Source organism: Pelmatolapia mariae, linkage group LG18, assembly GCF_036321145.2.
Source record: "Pelmatolapia mariae isolate MD_Pm_ZW linkage group LG18, Pm_UMD_F_2, whole genome shotgun sequence".
In the NCBI taxonomy this organism is placed as follows: domain Eukaryota; kingdom Metazoa; phylum Chordata; class Actinopteri; order Cichliformes; family Cichlidae; genus Pelmatolapia; species Pelmatolapia mariae.
Genome location: NC_086243.1, coordinates 20,450,935 through 20,474,727, shown reverse-complemented (window position 1 = coordinate 20,474,727; position 23,793 = coordinate 20,450,935). Strand labels below are relative to the sequence as shown.

At 40.9% G+C, this 23,793-nt stretch overlaps 1 protein-coding gene across 1 annotated transcript in view; it reads left to right on the top strand.

Annotated features, from left to right (window-relative positions):
* LOC134616254 (epidermal growth factor receptor) overlaps nucleotides 1-11,361 on the top strand; it is a 42,672-nt gene extending 31,311 nt beyond the window's left edge. Inside the window, exons 2-15 of the mRNA XM_063460982.1 lie at nucleotides 2,140-2,291; nucleotides 4,561-4,747; nucleotides 4,872-4,997; nucleotides 5,092-5,160; nucleotides 5,372-5,490; nucleotides 6,797-6,938; nucleotides 7,540-7,656; nucleotides 8,697-8,823; nucleotides 8,910-8,983; nucleotides 9,066-9,153; nucleotides 9,285-9,484; nucleotides 9,648-9,780; nucleotides 10,158-10,248; nucleotides 10,821-11,361. Coding sequence (XP_063317052.1) covers nucleotides 2,140-2,291; nucleotides 4,561-4,747; nucleotides 4,872-4,997; nucleotides 5,092-5,160; nucleotides 5,372-5,490; nucleotides 6,797-6,938; nucleotides 7,540-7,656; nucleotides 8,697-8,823; nucleotides 8,910-8,983; nucleotides 9,066-9,153; nucleotides 9,285-9,484; nucleotides 9,648-9,780; nucleotides 10,158-10,248; nucleotides 10,821-10,877 — 1,682 coding nt within the window. The 3' untranslated portion in view covers nucleotides 10,878-11,361. The remainder of the gene's footprint in view (nucleotides 1-2,139; nucleotides 2,292-4,560; nucleotides 4,748-4,871; nucleotides 4,998-5,091; nucleotides 5,161-5,371; nucleotides 5,491-6,796; nucleotides 6,939-7,539; nucleotides 7,657-8,696; nucleotides 8,824-8,909; nucleotides 8,984-9,065; nucleotides 9,154-9,284; nucleotides 9,485-9,647; nucleotides 9,781-10,157; nucleotides 10,249-10,820) is intronic.
* Nucleotides 11,362-23,793: the final 12,432 nt, after the last annotated feature.

Here is a 23,793-nt window from a genome sequence, read left to right as displayed (position 1 = left end):
CTACTCAAGTAAATTTAAGTAAATGTATGTATTTGGAAACATATACTTCTAAAATACTTTTATTGCACCATGTCCATTCACTCATGAGCTGCTATAACATGAATCAAATGGCTGAATTGCCAACTCAGCATGCAGTCAAGTTCTATAGTCTTGCTAATGACCTACTAGGTCTGTTGCAACAGAGACACATGGAAAAGTTGTAGGACAGCGGCCCTCGAGGACTGGAGTTTGAGACCCCTGCCGTATGGTGTTCAAGCAGCTTTCTACCCCACAGTTACAGCATGTCTGACTGCCTGTTCAGCATATGCAAAAATATATGATGAGTTTAAGCATGTGATGACAAAGGCCTTCCATTATGGTGTGTGTCATCACATGTCACAGACATCTGGATGATCATTTGGAATAAACAAAAAACGAAACACTTGTTACTTCATCTTTTATCTTTAATTATTATTATTGTGCTTAATTTACATTTTTCATTGTTAGGCATTAGGTTTATTTGTAGTAGTCCTTTCCAACTTCTTTCCCTCTTCCATGTTACTGTGTCAGCTTGTCAGCATCTATTTGGGGTTGGGAGTGGAACAGAAAGTAAGAAAATCCAAAGTGCCATTAAAACCAGGAGAGGTTCTTATATTTCAGAAGAAGGGATTAATTCAAAAGAAATTACCTCAATGCCATATTTTATTTAGGAACCCTGGAGAGCACTTTGCAAAATAACACATTCTTATAATTTCACCCTCAGATGAGCCAAGCTACGACTGTCAGGGAAGGTGATGTAGGTACAGAGCATGTGAGAGTGGTTAAGTTAATATCTCTTGTCTAGATGAAGGCACAAGAGGGATCAATGGCAAGGCGTAGAGATTCAGTATCTTCAGTCTTCAGTGGACACTCCATTTCTGGCACAAAACACCTGTAAAAGATGGTCTATTTAGGAGGTGACCCGACAACTTCAACCTGTCAAACATAGCAATGGAGCAGTATGTTAAAAAAAAAAAAAAAAAAAATAAGCATGCACTCAGTACCCTAAGAATTATTATGGTAGTTAAACACAGGGATAGTCACATATATCACTTCAAACAGAGGTGATCCAGTAATGCTGCACTAATGAATTAGACTAACTATTCACTTTAGCTAAAGTTATTAAGTTAGCTAAAGAGTTGGGATGCTGTGTAAGACATAAATAAAGCTAAAATACAAAGGTTTGGACACTGTTTTGCATGTTTCCCTACTGTAAGGGTCTCTGCAAGCATACAGGGCTCTGAGAGGGTACAAGATGACAACTTTGGAATTCTACTAGAAACAGTCGATCATATTTGTTTGTCAAAGCTGAATCCAGGGCAAACTACGCTAAATTAGCATTTTTAGCTAACAGCTACAATAAGCATAAAAGTTACTGTACGGCTATCATTTGTTAACATGACGCTTGTTCTTATACACGTAATACATTTATTACCAACCTGAGAGTTTATCCGCTGGTCATTCGACATGACGAATGACTTCTGAAGTCTTAATTCAGCTCAAGACGCTGTAGATTCCTGTCAGTAACACTTTCGGTCCGCTAGTAAAACGTAGTTCTATTAATCTGCGCTCGATTACTCTTGAACCGGAACCGGTTGTAAGTCCCAAAAAACTGAATTTTGGTACTGAAATTGAATTGTAGAACTGAAACTGAATGGTGAGAAGTGAATCTGAAATTATTCGAGAGCTAAACTTTTAAAGGATAAAATACGGTTTCAAAGCAAATAAATTCATTTTCAAAATATAAAATTCAATTTCAATTTAGTGATGATCATTTTCAAACCAATAAATTGAATTTCAAATTAGGCTAATTCATATTCAGTTTTTAAAAAGCATTTATTCAAGTTACAATTCAGATTCAATCCGAGCAATTCAAATTCGAATTTAACTTATTCAAATTCAGTTTCTGATGGCACAGATTTCTGCCCATACACACACACACAGAAAGTCATAAACGGGGCCAGCGTGTTGCGTAAGCAGGGGATGTTTCTGTTTCTGACTGATTGCACTGTGGGCCTTGGTTTAAATACTTTTGTGACTCTCCACTGCAATTCCACATGATTTACAATCTGAATCTTTTAACATTTAAATGAAACTATAATGAATTCTCCTTTCCTGCAGTGTGCCAAGGTGCAACCAATTATTTAAACCTTCTGGGAACTAAAGAGGACCACTACAGGAACATGGTAAAGACCTACAGCAACTGCACCGTAATCTTGGAGAACCTGGAGATCACACACGTGGAGGATCACCGTGACCTGTCCTTCCTCCGGGTAAAAGCTGCACTTTGTTAGGAGTTGAGGATAAGGATGCACGTAGCAGATTAGAGAAAGAGTGCGATTAAAAGTTGTCCAACCCTCTTGTACTGGATGTGTAGCCGCTTGCATCGCTTCAGTTCAGATAATTAAAATCAGTGGAGAGTGAATAGGTATGATGATTCAGTGTATTTATAATGCTGTGGATGGAGCTTTGCTTAAGGTTGTGTAGGGTTTTGCACACTGGGCACACACACTCTCATGCAGGCTTGCACACACAAAGACAGAAAAGCATACAGTCAGCAGATATTGTTCAGCGAGCTTTGTTTCCACTGATTGAAGCATTGAGACCCTTTTTTGTCATTATACATATTATAACTAGATTAGAAACTCATAAATACTATACAATAATTTAACTAAACACTTAATATAAATATATAAATATAAATACACAGTGCAGTACTGGATGACAGAGACAGGCAGAGAATTGATGATATTTCAGTGCAGATTACTTTTTGTGAGAGGAAGAGTCTTAAATGATGTCCTATTTTTTTCATCCTCTTTTTCTCTCATCACCTGCCCAATCGTCCACAGTCCAGATAAGTCAACCCAGTATGCTAATTAAGATCACCAGGAGTTACTGTGGCTCTGTCTCTATCACCTCTTGAGCAACATACTGTACATACTGTGCTAACCATTCTATTAGTAGAACTGGTGGGCTGTCTGTAGCCCTAGAGGTAGACCTGAGGCAATATAGTTTGGCTGAAAGTTTTATGATTCAGTGCCATCGACATGTTTTTGGGTTGTGAGCACATCTGTCTGTTTCTTATGAATTTGATATATGAAGAGCGCATCGAAGGAATCCTTTACATGAAATATCTCAAGAAAGATGTCAAAAATAGCATCCATCACATACACTATATGAACAAAAGTATTTGGGCCACACCTCTTAATCTTTGAACCCAAGTGTTTTCAGTCCCATTGCAACAGGCGTATAAAATCGAACACCTAGCAATGTGTCAGGTTTATATAGTGGATTGTCATTTATGCTTAGAAATATATATTTATATATGCTTAGAAGTATATAATCATTTGTAGATTGAAAGAATGTCTCATCCTAGGAGGTCTGTAACAAGTCTGTGTAGCATGAAGAGGGGGGTGCGTCCACTCCTCTTCAGAGTGTTCTGGCATAGATCACACACCTCCTAGGAGAGGTCGTATCTTCTCTTGCTGATATATGGTATAGCAAACACACGTATATCTGTTTAAGTATAAGTGCCTTTTGTTTAGATGAACTGCTGGACTTCCAGACCAGCAGGTTTAGGGAAGTCGTTTATGGGGTCACACTCTGACCCCACACACACACACACACACACACACTTACACAACGCACAGACAAGGTACTCTTTGTTTGTATGTATACGTCATATGTTAATGAACCTATGTATATTCATGCAACCTCAATAAAAGAGCATTGTTGCGAGGGAGCAGACGAGAGCAACTGGGATCAAGCGAAGGAACGGCGTTTGTCCAGTTGGTCTCCCTCGTATACGAGAATCATAAAGAGCTCTGCTTGGTGTTCAATGCTTTTTGCTGTGTAGTTGAATTGTCTTGAACGTTCCAGCGAATAGGTTTAAGCTACAAACCTATCACAATGCAGTCCGCATTTACAAAGATTTGTGAAAGAATGGGTCATTCTAAAGAAAACACTGAATCTGACTTTGGTACTATTTTAGGATCCCACTATTGCAACAAGTCAGTTTGTGACATTTCTTCCCTCCTGAATATTCCACCATCAACTCTATGTGCTGTTATTGGAAAGTGAAAGTGTTGAAGAATCACTGCAAGTCAGCCTGAAAGTGCCAAGTTAGAGGCCGGGTCGCCGTGCCTGAGGAGCACGGCCTGCTCCTCAGGCCAGGCGAGGAGCACGGGGTGCAAAAGTCACCAACACTCTGCCAGAGGAGGTTTAAACATCCTCTGGTATTAATATCAGCATAAAAACCTGTATGCTGGGAGCTTCATGGTATTTTTCAATGGCTAAGCGACTCCTTTAGGTGATATGTGTAGGTGTCCCCGTGCTTCTGAACATTAATTTACACATCTCTATCAGTCAAACTGAATGTGACTCTAGCACAATAAAAATAGGGCTTTGTCTGCCAGTGTTATGGACCACCAGTTTTGCAGTTTTCTCTTAAAACATTAATGTAAATGTATCTAAATTCACGTCACAGAAAATAAAAGGGTTTTTTATTCAAAAATTAAGTTTGTATTTTTTTCCTTCTTCCAGTCTATCAAAGAAGTTGGTGGCTACGTCCTGATCGCCTTCAATACAGTATCCAGGATTCCTTTGGAGAACCTGCGCATCATTCGAGGCCATTCTCTCTATTATGGAAGTTTTGCTCTTCTTGTGATTTCCAATTATAACAAATCTGCAAACAAGGGCACCGATCAGCTTCTTCTGACCAGCCTGACAGGTAGGTTAACCCCTAAATATAATCATGTTTTATATGACACTCAGCCAGTATTATTACAAACTATGTAAATATTCCAACGTGTGCATGTTTGCGTAGTAGTTCCTTTGAAGTTTTCTTTTTGCAGAAATTCTTAAAGGAGGAGTAAAATTTTTGAGCAACCAGCTTTGCAATGTGGAAACAATCCAGTGGTCTGATATTGTTAATGTTGGAAACATCAGCATTGATCCAACTCCTAGCAAAAACAAAAATTGTAAGTATTACTTTACACCAGAAGACAAAGAGATAATTTGTTGCGAGTTAAAAGGTTTTTAATTTGGTCCTTTGCAATGTTTCTTTTCCAACAGGTGGAAAATGTGACTCAAGCTGCTTCAATGGCTCATGTTGGGCACCTGGTCCTGAAAACTGTCAGACTTGTAAGCACTGTTTTATTAATTGTTAGCTTATTCACTGCAAACAAGAGCAAAGTAAAACAAATCTGTGCACACAATCCTCCAATTTTTCATAATTTGAACATGTTAAAAGTACTGTAATGCACGGTGGTGATAGGGCATCAGAATCAAAAGAAGAACAAATTCATTCCTGGGCTTGGACACTCCACTCAACTTCTGCTGCTCTCATCTCCAGTGACAAAGCTGAACTGTGCCCAGCAGTGCTCTAAGAGGTGCAAAGGACCTTCACCGAGCGACTGTTGCAATGAGAATTGTGCTGCGGGGTGCACGGGACCCAGAGCTGAAGACTGTCTGGTGAGACAAAGACACTTTTAATGTTACTGTGTGATATTGTATAAACATGTGACCAAGGCCTGTGTTCACCAGCCAATGTTTTAGTAATGCCTTGCTAATATAGGTTGGATCCCCTTTTGCCTTCAGACGACCTTAATTATTCATGCCATTGATTTTACAAGGTACTAGAAACTTCCTTCTGAGATTTTGGTTCATGCTGACATGATAGCATCACACAGTTACTGTGGATTTGTCATCTCAGTACAGTGAACTCACTGTCATTGTTAACCGATGACAATGATCCATATTTACATGTGGTTTGTGCCCAAATTCTGACTCTACCATCTGAATGTTGGCGCAGAAATCAAGACTTTTTCTGAGGCAACATTTTTCTTTTGTTTGATTTTGGTGAACCTTGTTTGAATTGTACCCTCATTTTCCTGTTTTTAGCTAATAGGAGTAGCAGCCGATATGGTCTTCTGCTGCCATACCACATCTGATTCAAAATTCGACGTGTTGTGCGTTCATAGATGCTCTTCTGCATACCTTGGTTGTAACAAGTGGTTATTTGGGTTAACCTGGCCTCTAATCTCGTATTTTTAAGCACTGATGATTGCTGCTCACTGGATATTTTCTCATTTTGAGACCATTCTCTTGAAACTCTAGAGATTGTTGTGTATGAAAATCCCAGTAGATCAGCAGGACCTAATTTACTCAGACCAGCCTGTCTCATACCAAGAAGCAAAAGTCTCTTGACTCACATTTCTTCATCATTTCGAACTTCAGCAAGTCCCCCTGACCAAGTCTACATGTCTAAATGTACTAAATAACGAGCAGTTGAACAGGTGTACCCGGTGAGTGCATTTGTTTGCAATGTTACCACTGTGGTCTCCCACAGACATCGACCTCAAAACATGTTTGTCAGGCTGAATATGCCTATTTTTTAAGGCTCCCAGTCAAACAGAAACCAACACAAAGTCACCAAAACTAATAAAAAACTGTTCCTAAGTGCAACATTACACTACGTAATTCTGCTACTCCATAAGTTCTTGAAGAAGACCTTCCAACAGAATAAAGCTCTCACTCTCAGACATTAGAGAGTGAGAGTCTCATCTCTACTGAAACCAATAACAAACTTCTGATGATAAGATGTGGAGCGTCTGATTAGATCTTGCACTTGGCAGTGCCTTGAATAACAGCGTCTTTTCTGCCTCTCTGTGCAGCTATGAGTATTAAGCCAGGCTGTGATAAAGGAATGCAGTGTTATCATTAGTGCGGGGCTCTGTTTTGGTCCCAGTGTGCTAGATGACGCTTGTTTGTGCTGCAGGCCTGTCGGGACTTCCAGGATAATGGGGTGTGTAAGGACTCCTGCCCAAGCCTTCTGCGTTATGACCCCAACCTGTACCAGCTGGTTCCTAATCCGCATGGAAAGTACAGCTTCGGGGCCACCTGTGTCAAAAGCTGCCCACGTAAGGCCGGCTTTAACCAGATAAATTTTTTTGTTTAATTTTAGTTTTTTTCACCTATTTCTTTTAAACTTTTAATCCTAGACAGATATATTAGGTTAGCATACATTTAAATGTGCATTGTAGCTATGACTCAACAGTCAAGATAAATAAAAGTAAAGTAATGGGTTCCAGTCGCCAGTATGAATCTTTTGTTCCACATTGCAGCATGCTGACTTGCTGAACAGTTGCCCAGGTTGTCCTTCAGGGTTGTTAGACATTCAGTCGTGACAGTTTGTCCAAGTTTAATTTTAAACTGTATAAACAAGAAAAGCAAATGATTGAGAGTGTGTTAATGCAACAACTGCTCTTAATAATTTTAACTTGCAAAGGTCTGTCCCTGTATTTCTGTGTTTATATTATATCATCATTATGCATCGCTAGTTAAACTGCTGTATAACTAATAAAAGATTATTTCCTGCAAAGAAGTAAATTAAATTTGGATTTTTTTTTCAGATATTTTATTTATGATTTTAAGACGATTTAATATCTATCCAGTGCACGATGAATATGAGATTATCATTATCATCATCATCAGCAGCTTGTATTTTGCATATTTTTCCAGATAATTATATTATTTCTGATTACGGAGCATGTTTGCGGACGTGCAGCGGTAACACGCATGAGGTGGAGGTAGGAGGAGTCAGGAAGTGCGCCAAGTGTGATGGGCTGTGTCCAAAAGGTAGGAAGATAAGCTGTTACTGTGCAATCTGGACAAATATTTCTCACCGTGTTCAAAAAATAAAACGTGTGTGTAGCGGTCAAACTTGAATAAGACGCTAAAGACAATTTCTTACAATGTTGTTTTCACAGAGGTTAAGTTGTAAAATGTAAGTACGACAGAATGCAATAATTTAAATTATTTAACCCCTGAAAATAGTGCAGAAAAACAAACAAATGTCCAAACCGATTGTTTTTATTGTTTTTAACTTCATGCAAACAACTTCAAAAAGTTGGGATGGCAGCATGTTTACCACACTGTAAGTGCTGATGTATATAACTCCTGAATCTTTATAATGAATGCATATTAGAAACATGCACTAAATGCACATAAGATTTCAATTTCAAAGACATGTCACTCATCCTTAAGCTATTTCTGTTTGGTTTTATATTCAGAGGAACACAGATGCAGTACAATACAACTGAACAACATTTTTATTAAACTCAGTCATTTTAAGGCATTTTAAACAACTGAGATGATTTAAAAAAGAAAAAGAAAAAATTAAATGGCATTGTTTTGGTTAAAACTCATAGGCCAGATTTTATGCACCGATTTGTTAAAATGTTCAAGATGACCTGCTGAAGCGAGCATCAGAACAGGAAAGATTTTAGTGATTTTGATCGCACCATGTTTATTGCAGCCAGACGGGTTGCTTGGAATATTTCAGAAACTGCTGATCCACAGAAAATACCCAGTTAGCTGCAGATCTCTAGGCAATTAATTAATTAATCAATGCTGCCGCTGACCATGTCTTCCCTTTATGACCACCGTGTACCCATCTTTTGATGGTTGCTTCTAGCGAGATAATATTTCACATCACAAAACTCAAATTATCTGAAATTGGATTCTTGAACGTGAGTTTGCTGTACTGAAATGACAAATCGGCAATAACTGTGTGATGCTATCACATTAATATGGACCAAAATCTATGAGAAACAATTACTAAACTATTATGATTAACTATTGTTATTAACTAGTATTTTTTACAAATATTTTTTTAGAGTGTAATGGACTTGGAACAGGAGAATTGACTCACGTTCTGTCTATCAATGCAACAAACATCGGCTCCTTTGAAAACTGCACCATAATCAATGGAAACATCGACATCATCGTCTTGTCAATTTATGGGTAAGTCTGGGGTATGACTAGCATTGCTGCCTTTGTGCTCGATCACCTTTACCAGCAGTCAGTACGGTTTATTTTCTCATTTTCAGGGATCAATTCACCAAAACACCAAAGATGGATCCTGAGCAGCTTAATGTGTTTAAGACAGTTAAAGAAATTACTGGTAAGACTGTGTAAGGGCTGAGTCATGGATCTAAATGCGTGCCTCTAAACAGTTTTACAGTTAACAAACCTTCTTGCTTCAGGGTACCTGTGGATTCAAACGTGGCCAAATACCATGAGCTCACTGAGTCCTTTTGAGAATCTGGAGGTCATTTGGGGGAGAACTAAACGGTATTTTCCTTGTAAAGACCCACTGTTGATTCGCAGTGTCACTAGGAAGAAATTAGTTTTACACAAGATGAGTGTTATTCAACCCGTCACAAAATGTTTTCTTTTTTCTTCTTCTTCTTCTCATTTGGTAGCGGAAGCCACAGTTTGGTTGTGGCTGGGCTACATATCACCCACCTGGGCCTGAGGTCCCTCAGAGAAATCAGTGACGGAGATGTGTTTGTCTCTAAGAACTCTGAACTCTGTTACACCGATGCAAAGCACTGGCAGAAGCTTTTCAAATCACCACACCAAACTGTTAATATAGAGGGCAATGCCAACGCTGCCACCTGCGGTAAATTCTGTTTGTCTCACACTGGCTTCAGTCGCATCTCTGCTGTTGTTGTTACTTTTGATTATGCGCTGCACGAGCAAGATTTAATTACAGGATCCTAATTTCAAAATTGGATAATTATGCAGGAAAGAGCTCTCGCTGAGATTGTGTGTTTGGGTTTCAGCTCTGAGAAACGACACTTGCGACAAGAAGTGCACGGCGGACGGCTGCTGGGGTCCGGGCCCCAGGATGTGCATTTCGTGCCGCGACTACAAGCGCGACGGGAGCTGCGTCGACTCCTGCAACATCCTGGAGGGGTGAGGGAGGCATCTCTTTAATAAGCTTTGAAAAACAAACAAGCTAAAAACACAACAGGTCTCCATGCTGTACAGTTCACTCCTTCAGAGTCTATTTTTTATTTCCAAGACTTTGACGCTACACGAGCCTGAGAATTAATTGACAGAAAAAGAAAAACAGATATGATCCGAAGCATTTTGAAATTCAGTCTCCAGTGGACAAACACTGGAGGTGAAACGACACAGTCGCTCACATCTGTTTATCTTCGGAGACCTCTGTCCAACAAAGAATCTCGACGTGCTTACAGTTGAAAAAAAATAAAACACATGTAACAGTTTCAGACAAGGTGTGTCATACTTTGTTATTGTCTATTCATTTATTTATTTATTTTTTGCAGAGAGCCACGCGAGACAGCTGTGAATAAAACCTGCATCAAGTGCCACCCCAAGTGTCAGCCCATGAACGGGACTGCAACCTGCAGCGCGCCTGTATGTTTGCCATCAGCAGCTAAACTAATATTACAAAACAAAACACTTTGCAGTTGTGTTAAACAGTTCTGTGAGCGTTGCTTAAAAGAGATTAACATTTGCGCAGCGTGAAATCCAATCCAGACGCGTTAGTTCTGCGGATTTGTCAGTCAGCAGCAGCCTTGATCGGCTGTAATGCAGCGCAGCCACAAAATGTGCAATCTGGTTGTTTTCTTTTTCTTTTACTTTGATAACTGAGAAATACACCCTTCAATTATCAAAAACAGAAGCACAACCTGACAAAGAGAGAGTGGGAGGCAGATTTGGGGAACGTATTTAATTACCGCTATTTTATTCAGGCGTGATCAGTGCATTGAATCGTCTTTTTACTGGCCTGAACTAAAAAAAAAAAAAAAGAAGAAGAAGAAGAAGAAAAGAAAGATCTAACTTGACTGCACGGGTCGTATTTGCCAAACATTTGCTTTGAGAAATTATTACTATGAGAGAGTGTAATTTACCAAATATTTATAACTACTCTCAATAGAGTCGTAAACATAATTAATCTTTTTCTTTTTTCTTTTTTTTACTTTCAGGGGTCTGCTAACTGCACTAAATTCAAAGATGGACTGTTCTGCATGTCCCGAGCTTGAAGCGTCCACTGAGGCGGTTCTTAGTCCTCTGATTAAAATCAGACACCCCAAGAGACATGTTGTTATTCAACACTGCAGGACTTTTGAGTGATTTGGGGTGTTTTTCCATTTAAAACAAACCGATTATGCCTGATGTGATTATGCCTTAATTTCTTCTTCTTTTAAATGCTTTTTGGACCTAGAAGGCTTACGGTCATGTGAGGAGGGAAGTGTTGACAAGGCTCGCTGATAAAAGCTAAGAACATCTTGTGATTCTGTAGCTTGTTGAGGCACCTTTTGGTTTCTGTGTGACTTATCAGTCTCTCATATTTCTTATTTCTTTACAACGTTGCTTCAGTTCATTGAGATTTTCTCTTAAGGTCCTAGTGTGGCGACCCACTACAGGGCTCCACTCACACCCAAGCTTGGAGGAGGGGTTGTGTTGTGTTTGGGTGCGATATGCTCAGTTAATGTATGGAAGTGAATAAATAAATAAATAAATTTGTAGAGGAAAACTAGGGCTCCTGTGTCGTGTGTTCCATGCTTCCATATTGGTGACCCTACCTTGAACACGCGGCGACCCATGGAGATTGCCCTGGACGCGCCAGCTACCGCCGGCCCTCTGCTTCATGATACGGCTACGTTTGCCGTGGCGCTGGACTTCTGGCTCCACGACCCCTTGTCATCGTTCGTCCACGTGGAGGCTCTGTTTGCTCTCCACGGCATCTTGGCTGGCGACAAATTTCATCATGTGGTGGCATCGCTCATCCCGCTAGCCACCCGCCATGCGATGTCCCTCCTTCGGGACCCGCCCGCGCACGGCAAATATGTCGCCCATAATGACCTACTGCAGCGGTGATACACCCTCTCTGGTGCGGAGCGAGCCAAGAAACTTCTCTCCCTGTCTGGCCTGGGCGGAGGCACGGCTCTTGAACTGATGGAGAACATGTTGTCCTTGCTCGGTTCGGACGACGGGGGATTCCTTTTCATCCATCTCTTTCTGAGACAACTGCCTGTCGCTGTGAGGACCGGCCTCGCCAACTCCCCGTTTCTAGCGGCACAGGAGTACCGCTCCCTGGCTGAAGAAGCGGATCGCATCCTGCTGGCTTCCCACACGTTCGGAGTGCACGGCCTGGCTGCGAACCCGCCGGCAACACCCCCACCTGCCTTCTCGAGAGCGGATGGGCTGGCGCTGATGGCAGGAACTGCTACACAGCGGCACCGTGGGTGCCAAAACACCCTACCAGCAGTGTTTTGGCACCAGAGTGGGTCGCTGCCTGACACCTTTCTCTTTTTCTGGCTCAGAGAAACAAGGCTGCCACCGCGCCGTAGCTGCCGCGGTCGCTAACGATATGGAAAGGCTGCTTTTCATTGGAGACTCACGCTCTGGCGCTGTTTTCTGGAGGACTCTGACTCCCAGAAGAGGATCATCCTGCCCACCGCCATGGACAGTTTAGTGGCAGGCCACAGACTGCGGCTGATTGCGGCTAACGGTTCTCCTATTGCAGCTTCTGGAGAAAGGTTAGTGACTGTTTGTTGTTAATGCCAGCTCGGTGCCTATCTTAGGCGCCGATTTTCTTTGTGCCCACGGGCTGTTAGTCGACATTGCTCACAGGCGTTTGATTGACGCTCTGTCATTCTTTTCACTACCCGGGCTGCGGCCACCTCATGAGGGCCAATTTAGTGGCCACCGGGGACGTATTTCAGGGTTTGCTGTTAGAGTTCGAACAGTGCCTGGGCCTCTCCACTTGGTGCCCAAGTTGGATGGGCAGTGGCGACCGTGTGGGGATTTTTGGCATTTAAATAACGTTACAGAGAACAACCGTTACCCAATTCCCCACATCCAGGACTTTTCTGCTCATCTCGCCAGGACCTCAATTTTTTCCAAAATAGATTTGGTGCGGGGGTATCACCAAGTGCCGGTACGTGCTGAGGATGTTCCAAAAACCACCATCATCACCCCATTTGGCTTGTTCAAGTTTCTGCGCATGCCATTTGGGTTGATAGGTGCCACTCAGCCTTTTCAGCGACTTATGAACTCTGTTTTGCGCTGGCTGCCTTTCGTTTTCGTCTACCTGGACGATATATTGGTGGCCAGCAGCTCGGCGGGCCAGCACAAATCTCATCTGCACCAGGTTTTCTAGCGTTTGGCGGAGCACGGCCTCATCATCAACCCATCCAAGTGCCAGTTTGGTCTACCGGTCCTGGATTTCCTGGGGCACCGCTGATGGTGTGGTCCCGTTGCCGGATAGCGTCCAGTTCCTGGGGATGGTGAATTTTTATAATCGTTTCCTTCCCCGGGCCGCTCACCTGTTACAACCGCTCTACGCTTGCTTTAAAAGGTAAAACAGCTAGACCCTGTTGACTGGTCCCCAGACCGCGTCCGTGCGTTTTCAGCGGCGAAGTTGGCGCTGGCCCACCCGTTTCCATCAGCAGAGATCGCATTGACCACTGACACGTTGGATGTAGCGGTGGGTGCCGTGTTGGAACAGCGAATCTCCGGCGTCTGGCAGCCCCTTGCCTTTTTCAGTTGCACACTCCAAGACGCTGAGCGCAAGTACAATAGTTTCGACAGAGAGTTGTTGGCTCTGCATCTTGCAACGCGACATTTTCGATTTTTCCGGGCCTCGTGCTGGAAGGGGGGGGGTTAGAGAGAAGAGCTTTTTTTTTTTTTTCCAAAAAAAGCCATACTTAGTCTGTCTTTTTCTGAATGTACTGTCCTGAACTTCAACTTCATTTAACATGCTAGCTAAGGCCTACGGAGTCTGAGATGTAGCTTGTGGGTTTTTTCCAGTTTCTCTGACCTTGAGGTGAGTTTGCTGGTGTACAATCCTCGGAAGATCGTGGCATTCTGTTAACACACACCTGAATGCTCCAGAGATTCTCACACTAAGTGGTGATAAGTTAAAGTGCTTTTGATTAGCTGAATTTCTTTAGAGGGCCGCATTAGATTCCTGTGAAAAACTGTATGTTGTTTTTGCAAGTCTGTAGTACTTTTGAGAACAAAGAAATAATAGCACCAGCAGAACTAAAAGCAGACACAGTTTTCACAATGATAGAGGATAAGGGTTAAGCCTGATGAGTAACTCAGGAAGTCGTCTGAGATACTTTTAAACCACTGAAAGCTGCTGTGTTAGTGAGCCTCAGTGACTGTTACGAAGAAGAATAGGATATGTGTTTCTAAAACTGGGTTTAGTTGTTTCATAAATAAACCACTGGACTGCGTGGAAATAAACAGTCCCCAATTGACCCCAGTGACTGATGCATTGATTTTACAGATGATTTTGGTGCTTCATGTGGCAGAAATGAAATCAAGCATGCTGGGAAGCATAAGCATGGCAACACCCATATGGAAAAGATATATATAAATCTTATAAGGTTTGTATCAGTCTTGTGTGAAACTTGTATGAAATGCATACAGGGTGAAAACAGATATAAGATCCCTTGAAAAATTATATAAATGGAACTTGTATGTTTTGGATACCTCCTAAAACAATATATGAAAGTAATGAGAAAGTGGCCACTTTCATGAGTAAATCATATAATCCTTATATGATTCACTATATGAAGCAAGCCAAAGCAGATGCAAGTCTTTTATACATTTTTCCTATTTCTTTTCTATATGGGCAGTATTGGTTTCTGATTGGTTGCAATATGTTTTTCATAGGAAAACAATGCAACATGATGATGCTTTTCAGCAACAAGGACTGGACACCTTTTCCAAAGTGGTCCAGCTTGAACAAAAGCTCACATTTTAAATCCCTAAACATTGTTCCCAGAAAACAGCTAAGAGTTTGGGAGAAGTCAAAAAGTAGCTCATCAAGAGATCTGGACCCAAGAAAACATCTCTAGAGAGACTAGACAATGGGAACTCACTGACAATCCTGACCGAGCTTAAACTGTTCTGCCAAGATGGATGGGAGATAATCTTTTCAAAAGAAAAGATGTGCCAAGCTTGATGGACATTTGTAGGAGACTTGAAGCCATCAATGCTACAAAAGGTGTCCAGATCAAATATAGCCAAAAACCTTCCCCTTATTTCTGAGTGGAGGAAGAGGAAAGCATAAAAGATGTTTTGTCTTTAGGAACATGAATTAAAATATAGTTCAGTTGAATTCAACTTTATTTATATAGCGCTGAATCACAACAACAGTGTTTACATTGTAAGGTAAAGACCCTACATTCAGACGACCACCTATGAGCAGGGACTTGGCGACAGTGGGAAGGGAAAACTCCCTTTAACAGGAATAAACCTCCAGCAGAACCAGGCTCAGGGAGGGACAGCCATCTGCTGTGACCGACTTGGGGTGAGGGAAGGGAGACAGGAAAAACGACACACTGTGGATGTGATTTAATCAGTTGGCCAAGTTACTTTGAAAAAGTAATTAATTATAGTTACTAGTTACTTCTTCAAAAAAGTAACTGAGTTAGTAACTGAGTTACAAGATTCTAAAAGTAATGAATTACTTGCAAAGTAACTATTACGTTACTTTAAAAAAAATGTTTAACCCTCTGGGGTCCAGGTTATAATTGGCCATTTTTGACTACTTTTGATTTTCCCTCCACATTTTACCTTTAAAAACTATTTACTTTGCCTTGTTTGGTATCATTCTTTTCAGCACAACCTCACGTGTCTGAATTTACAGTTATGTTTTCATTTTGACATACTGTATTAAAAAAATTGATCTAAAATCAGACAAAAAAACATAAAATCCGAGTAGAAAGTTATATTTTTTACCGTCAATTTTAAAATCATATGCACAAGTTTTGCAAACAACAAAGTTATTTGCAGCCATTTACCTTTTACCCTTTTTTAAATAACCACTTCAAACTATTTACATAACCATCAGGTGTTCTGCATTCAATAAGATGCCACAGAAATTATTTGTGCCGCTCCAAAACAATAATTTCTGTCTACTATAAAGAACATCACAGCCTGATACCTGCAGGTCTGACAGCAGCAGGTGTATCACTCCTGTTTTTTACCTGGAGACAGCAGTCGCCTCATTGTTCTGACACACAACACAAAACCACAACACTAACTACACAAGACAAACACATTAACTACACACTCCAAACATGCTAAACGTCACAAATCTCTCATATCTCAAAACTCGCTCTCTCTCTTTTTCTGCTGTCTCTCTCTCTCTCTCTCTCTCTCTCTCTCTCTCTCTCTCTCTCTCTCGCCGTCACTCCTAAAACTTCCCCGTCTTCCTAAACAACCAAATGTCATGTTGCCATATCATCTTTTGATTGGTTGACATGGTACATTTTTCCACCAAAACGAACGGGCTGTTTTTTGTTTTGTTTTTTAATTTTTTGGTCATAAGCAGAGAGTTCTTGCTAGCGCTGTCCTTAGACAGTAAACGTGACGAAACTATTCAGGAAAAAAACACGCGTATATATTGTTTATCATGACTCTGGTTTTACGTGGCCTATCAACACAATTTATAAACTGGTATATATCACCTTGTTGCTTTGTCATCTTAAAGTGGTCGTGTGATTGGCTTACCACGACTACTTTATTCTTCCTCAGTCAAACAGCAGCACTCCTGCGATTGTTTTGCCCCGTTAGCTCCAGGTGTTGTGCCAAAAAGTGATCGTCTACCAGAAAGTGATTGCCGCCCGCGGGAGCGGACGCAGCTGCTTAAAGCTGTAGCCCAGATTACTTACATAGACAGCTGCTTCCGTGCAACTGATATAAGGTGCAGTAAGCTGAAGACAGCTTCAACCGTCTGTTTGTTGAAAAATAGTAACGCGACCGCACCGCATTTTCTTTTTAGTAACGGTAACGGCGTTGTAACGATAGGAATAGTAATTAGTTAGATTACTCGTTACTGAAAAAAGTAACACCGTTATTCCCATCACTGGATTTAATCAATATAAGAGTGACTCTATTGGTTTTAATGATTTTATTTATACAAAAAAAAATTTCTACTATAATAGAATATGTTAAAAGACATTTATCCTTCAAATGTCCCCATGGTGCATGGTGTTTTTACTCTGAGCAGTTTCAGTTCTGTCCAAATCTTTGCACGACTAATAATCTGCACAGACCTGTCTCCTTTGAAGAAGTAGGTTTTGGCGACATCCTCCCACCAGACAGCTGTCTCGATACTCTGTGTGGGCATGCTACTCCCGAACAGCGAGATGTCCTGAGGGTACGAAGGCTGGAGAGTTGTGTCCTTGAAGACCCAGAAACGGTTTCCTAAAATACACGGGCAAAGTTAGATTGCAATGGGACAAAGAAAATAACAAAATATGAGTTTAAAAAAAAGCACCACGGGCTTTCAGCTCATTCAACTCTTTTGTGTTGTTGTTTGTCTTTCTTTTCATTGAGGTTTTTTTCCCCTGCTCATTTAATTTTAAGGGTCGGAAGATGTCACCTTGTTTTAAGAATATGTGTTCAGCAGAAAAATCTATGCAGTGTTATCTACAGTATAATACAATAAACAGCAAGCTGATGCTCTGAAGGCAACTCTACTGAGACTTGTTGTGTTGAGTTTTATTGAAACTATTGTTGCATTTAATTCAGTTTGATCATAAATGCCTCAGGCGGAGCAAAGAAGGGCTGCTGTGCAGTAAGTAGCTCAACACTCACATGCACAAACCCACCAATACACACACACACACACACACACACAGTTAAGTCCCTATGAGTGAATAAATAAAGCATGAGGCACTCTGATCCCACAGAGTGACAGATGTCATGTTAATCTGCCTGGTGGACGGACGGCTGATAACTACTGTAAAGCTTGCCCTGCCATTGTGGAGGGGAGGGGGACTTTTAATTCTTGTTCATTATTTGATGTTCTCTTTTATTCTTAGTTTTTTTTTTGTTTGTTTGATTTTCACATTCCTTAGTATTTTGTGCCTTAATGCTTTGTTTCAGTTCCTGTTTGTTCCCATTAGTATTCTGCTTATGGTTTATTTTCTACAATCTCTCGTTCTGTCCTTTGTGTCCTTCTGTGTCAAGCTTAAGCGTATTACGTACTTGTTGCCGTTTCTTGAGTAACTTCCTGTTTTATTTTGATAGTCTGTTGTCACTCATGTAGTGCTATTAGTTTTACCATGTTAACCCTTCAGTGTGGTCCTAGTATAAATAGTTGTGTGTTAGTGCTGGGCGATATGACGATATATATCATGTGGACGATAGAAAAGTGTCTATCGTGCCATTTGTCTTCTATCGTTTCTAACCCTAATTTTATAAATTATTACATAAAATATATCATTAACCCTTTACAACCGGTCGGAGCAGGCACACTCCGTTTTGCCTAACTATTTTTAAATCCCTGTAGAACTGGAACCACGTAAGGTAGTGCAATAATTGTTTTTGCATGTGAAACCGGAGGAGCTGTACTTACATCTTATTCCATTAGCTTGTCCTAGGTCACGGTTTCCTTCCACATAGAGCTTTGCAAAAATTGCATAACAAGCACTTCCAGCAACAAAAACATAATATTCCAGACTTGCAGCAACAAAAACATAATATTCCAGAAACACGCTTTGCCGATCCGATCAGCTGTTCATAACACTTCCTACGTTGAAATATAAGTCAGCGCGAACTATCGCATGTCCGCCATTACCTGTCCGAAACCGGAAGTGACGTCATTTTCGCGGAAAATTTAGTTTTTTACCTTCAAAGCCTATGTTGGTGTTTTTAAAAGTCATGTTTGACTTTATGCTTTTCTGTATCGTTTCTGGGATGCTTAGAAGTCAAATTACACTGTTGAAAATAGTTTATTTTGATGCACATGCTGGTTTTTTGCAAATTTGCATTATAATATTTATTTTCATTTTTCCTGTAGTATATTAAAATTAGTGTATCTCAAACATAAAACTATAAAGACACTCAAAATAAATTTCTCGTGGTTGGAAACTACTTTGTGCAACTTTTTTGTATTTACAGTTTTGAGGGATAAGCCTCTTAAATTTCTCTAACTAGAAATATATGTAAAAAACAAAACAAAAACGATTTTCAATTTTTTTGTAGTTTATTACACTTTTTTTTTGCAATTTATGTAGTTTCTATGGACTTAATGCATACATATTATTAAAATTTGGGCTATAACGGTTGTATTGATGTATAGCAACTTGAAATGCTCCCACAAATGGCACTACAGCATGTAAAATGTAAAGATAAGCTCTTTCGGACTTGGTTCTATGGTAGGTCTTAAAGGGTTAAATAGCCTGTGGCAAATATATTAGTGTTGTCTTCTCACTATACATACTCTTAACTTTATGCAAGAGAAAATAAAGTATAAAAAAATGATATTTTTCGCAAAGAAACTCTGTCTTGTGGTTTTGCGACATGGTGCTGCTTTACGTGCCCCCGGATTTGCGACATGCTTTACGGTAACTCAAAACAAAGACTGCACCCTCTCCACTCGCTGTTTACAGACTGCGTACTTTCTAGATGACCACAGGTCAGGTGGTATATCGTGATATATATCGTTATCGTGATATAAAATAATTCATATCGTGATAAATATTTTTTCCATATCGCCCAGCACTATTGTGTGTTTTCATTTGTCCTCTGTTGTGTCGCCTGTCACCTGCATGTCTGTTTCTCTATGTGTTTAGTTGTGGTTTGTAGTGATGTGCGGATCGATCCTGAAATATCGATTCCTCCGATACCAATCATTTATGTTCTAGAATCGATTCTCACATTAAAATATCGATATTTTAGTAATTTAGGGTAAATTTGTAGTTTATGATTAACAGGAACACAGTGGAAAGAAACTATAACATTCGGATTGTCTACATTCAAAGGAACTACTTCCTCTTCCGCCTTTCATAGTTATGTGCGAAATACGGCTGTATAAATGTCTCGCAGCCGCTGGCACGCGCACTCACAACAATGGCTGAGCGTAATTGGAGTCATGTGCGGACGTATTTTACCTCCACAAACAGCTGAGACGTGGTTTGCGATACATGTGGCAAAAAAGTGCTCCAAGAGTGAGGTGTTGTGGCCATACTTGCCAACCTTGAGACCTCAGAATTAGGGAGATATTCAAAAGGGCTGTTGGGGTGGGGGTGGGGGGGGGGGGGTGATAAATACATTTTACAGTGTTTATTTATCGGATAAAATACATTAAATGTCACCGTTATTATTGGCCGGCCTGGAAACAGCAGGGGTGTCCAAATTCAGAGGCTGCTTCCACCTGAGGACCCAGCCTTCGCGGTCTAAAGAAAGCCGGGTAGTACGTCACGAGCTCCCTCCGTGGAGTGAAATGCTGCCGTCTGTTCCTTGCTATCTAAAATATAACCGGGCGCTGACGTAAACTCGCGACCGTCTCACACTTCTGTTTAATCAGTTTTCTGTTTGACGTTTATTCATCTGTGTGAAAACCCCGGAGGAACCCACCCGATGGATTAATAAAGTTACATTTAATTTAATCTAATCTAATAACTTTAATCTCAGCCAAACCGATTTACCCACGAACAAATAAAACACTGAAAAAGCCAAACAATAACATTTTTAAGTTATCAAAGTGACTTACATATCATGTTTAACCCGAGTAGCGAAAGACCGCGGGGGTTTGAAAACGATGTGTCGGTCGGCTCAGATATTTGAAGTTTCCACAGCTACATTCTCACCTGAAAATATGTTAAAAAAATTTTTGCAACCCAGAAAGAGAAATAAGAGTAATATTAAAACTAAGTAGCTGTCGTCATTGTTGGAGACTGGAATTGGCTGGGCCGCGCTATGAATTCTGCGATATGGTTTTTCAATTTTTTTGCCCGGGTGGAAAATCGGGAGAAATTCGGGAGAATGGTGGCTCCGGGAGATTTTCGGGAGGGGCACTGAAATTCGGGATTCTCCCGGAAAAATCAGGAGGGTTGGCATGTATGGTTGTGGCAACATCACTAACCTTGTCAAACACCTCAGAGTAAATCATATCACAGAATATGACGAGCGTATGTTGAGGCGAACTGAAGAGGAGGAGAGGGACAGCTGCTGCTAGGGCGAGACAGACGTCTCTCACGGAGTCCTTTAGTGCTGCAGGCAGGCAAGGTGTTCAAATAGCCCACAACTTCAGTTTTTTTATTTCTATATGATGAACCCTGTATTATTAAGTGATAAGAACAAGTAATCTGATGTCCTGTAATCATTATGACGCTATAATTTGAGATACAATAAATAAAATAAGTTTTTGTACAAAGTATCGGTATCGGATCAGTATCGTCGATACCACCCTGAATATTACTTGGTATCGGATCGGAAAGGAAATCAGTGGTATCACACATCACTAGTGGTTTGGACTCACTGGCCTTCATCTTGGATTAATCTTTGGACTAATAAACATTTTCTCTGCTCTTTGAATTTCAGGTCTTTACACACACACATACATACCAACACAATACGACATGCCCTTTCCAGTGTTCTTATAGTTATGTAATGCAATAAAATATTGCTTTAATTAACTAGAATGTGGAATTTCTGCAGAAATTGTGGTGAGATCGCTTATCCTGCCCAATTTGGTCTGTGCCTCGCTGCTAATAAAAACTTGGAGGTAAACAGCTTGGCTACAGATACAGAAGGAAGAAAGAGGAGGAGATGAGAGACAGAGGAGAGCTGAGGCAATTAACACTAGCAGATCTGAATCCGTAACCTCCCTATGACAACATGCCTCAGCCGTCTGTCACCTGTAGGTTATGTGTGTTCGCTGCCACTTCTGTCCCGTCAGAGCGTATCTCCGCCTCCGTGACCTTGACACGTTTCTGAATTTATCCGGAACACCGCAGCGTGGTTTTTGCATCCAGCTTAAGAAAATCGCCTTCATGTTTTTCTGTGTTTTATCCTCAGTTACTTTGACACAAAGGCATCTGCTGTGATGCTTACACCTTTGATAAAGTCTCGCAAGTGTCAGCTTTCTTTTTATAGATATAAAAATATGGAAATGTACTGATACGTGATCAGAATTATAATATTTCTGACTGTCTGAGGCAAAATTTCCCCCATTCAAATCGAATCGAATTGAATCAAATCGTGGATCGAATCGATTCTAGAAATCAGTGACGATACCCAGCCCTACTCCAAACTACAGCCCTTCATGTTTCTCATTCATACCCACGTCACAACTACAAAACAAACACAATACATAGGCAAAACTTTAATTCTCACCTCAGGGTGATATCACTGCATCATCATGCAAAATGAGAAGAGGGAGAAGTGTTAAAACCTTCACCTGAGGTTGTGTGAGGCGACGTGAAACAAACATCTCAGGCTACGTCCACACTAGCCGGATAGATTTGAAAACGGCATTTTCGTCTGAAAACGCTCCGCGTCCACACTAGCGTTTTCAGTCGTTTTCACAGAGTTTTGCGTCCACATTGAAAAGGCTGAAAACACTTACGTTCCAGTACTGCGCATGCGCGGCTCTTTGAAACGTCGCGGCAGAATGTTAAGGAAAAGCACCGAGTTTTTTAAATGGACTAACAATGACGTGGAGTTGTTGCTGCAAGTAACACAAAAGTACAAAGTTACAAAAGCGAGTGAGAGTTAAAGAATTTGAAGAAAAGCTATCTGGAGCATGTACAGACTGAAATTAATCTTTAATAGGGCTGTCAAAATTGAGAGCAAACAAAACAACTGCTGTATAATGCCCTCCGCTATCTTAGTTTAATTGGTCACATGACTGCATCACATGACTAAAATGCGTCATCGTTTTAGAAAGTCTGCGTTTTACGTCAGCGAAAACGCCGTCTCAGTCTGGACGGGAGGCCAAGACGGAGAAAAAACGATGCGTTTTCAAACGAAAACGCATTAGTGTGGACGTAGTCTCTGTCTCTTTCCTTTTACTAATTCTTTGCAATACTGATAGCCCGTCCTTCTGCATTTTAAATGAACGAGTGGAGCATAATGCATTAACATGACATTAATGGCCTAGTGGAAGTGCATGTGCTGCTCAGCTGTTTGTGTTTGCGCAAGTACATCCACCACACATGTGTACACTCACTCTTTAGTTTTCTCATCCAGTGTCCCTGTTACATTGAGACCATAGACACGCTGCGTGGCAGCAATAGCTGAGTGCATGGTTTTGGCCGATCGCAGGACAGACATGCCTGGTTCTGTGCGGGGAAGGTAGCCATACCTCTGTAGCCATCCCTGCAAGGGGTGAAGAAGGAGAAAGATTTGAGCCATCATATTTTGTCTTGGTTTAAGACCAAAGCTCAGATCTGAGAGAGGAAAACAGGAATGATTACACTACAATGTTGCACATTTTGCAAGTTTGGGAATATTACAAAAGGCATATGATACACAACACACATATCCACCAAACTCGTGTAATGTATACAATACATTAAAAGTGGGAGAATAATAATAATATGAAGGTGCATCATTCATTGTGCATCTCACAACAGACAGTGACTAACCTTTGGCTACAGTACTACTGAATATTAAATAAAATAACAGAATGAGCTGCAGCAGTGTTATATTTAACATCACAGTATGCCTGAGAGTATCAAAAGCTAATTTTGAGAAAAACACACATATACAATAATCTATAGTCAGTTATTTAGTTAAATTGTCTATCAAGCACATTTTTTTAGGGTTTAAAGGGTTGCTTGTGTGGACAGCACTGCTAAAGCAAAAGCAGCTGAATCCCTGCTGCTGACCTTAGTCAGTGCTCGTGTCTTGCAGCTCTCGGTCAGTGTTCATGAGCAGGACTGTGGCCCTGCCTCCTCCTGCCCTAAAAAGCCAGAGTATGACTTGATGCAAACAAGTGAGGTGAAGCTGAGAATCATTCAGGGGGCACCGGCAGGTTCAGTCCTGAAAGTGAGGGGCCACTTGGCACCCACACTATCCACAGCTGTCCACACGCCAACCAGGTGCCTCCCTATCACCACACAGCCAATGAGATATGTTCCAGCTAGCTAATCTGACTAACTGTCTCCTCTGCCCATCCCTCCCTCTCCCTTCTGCCTCTAT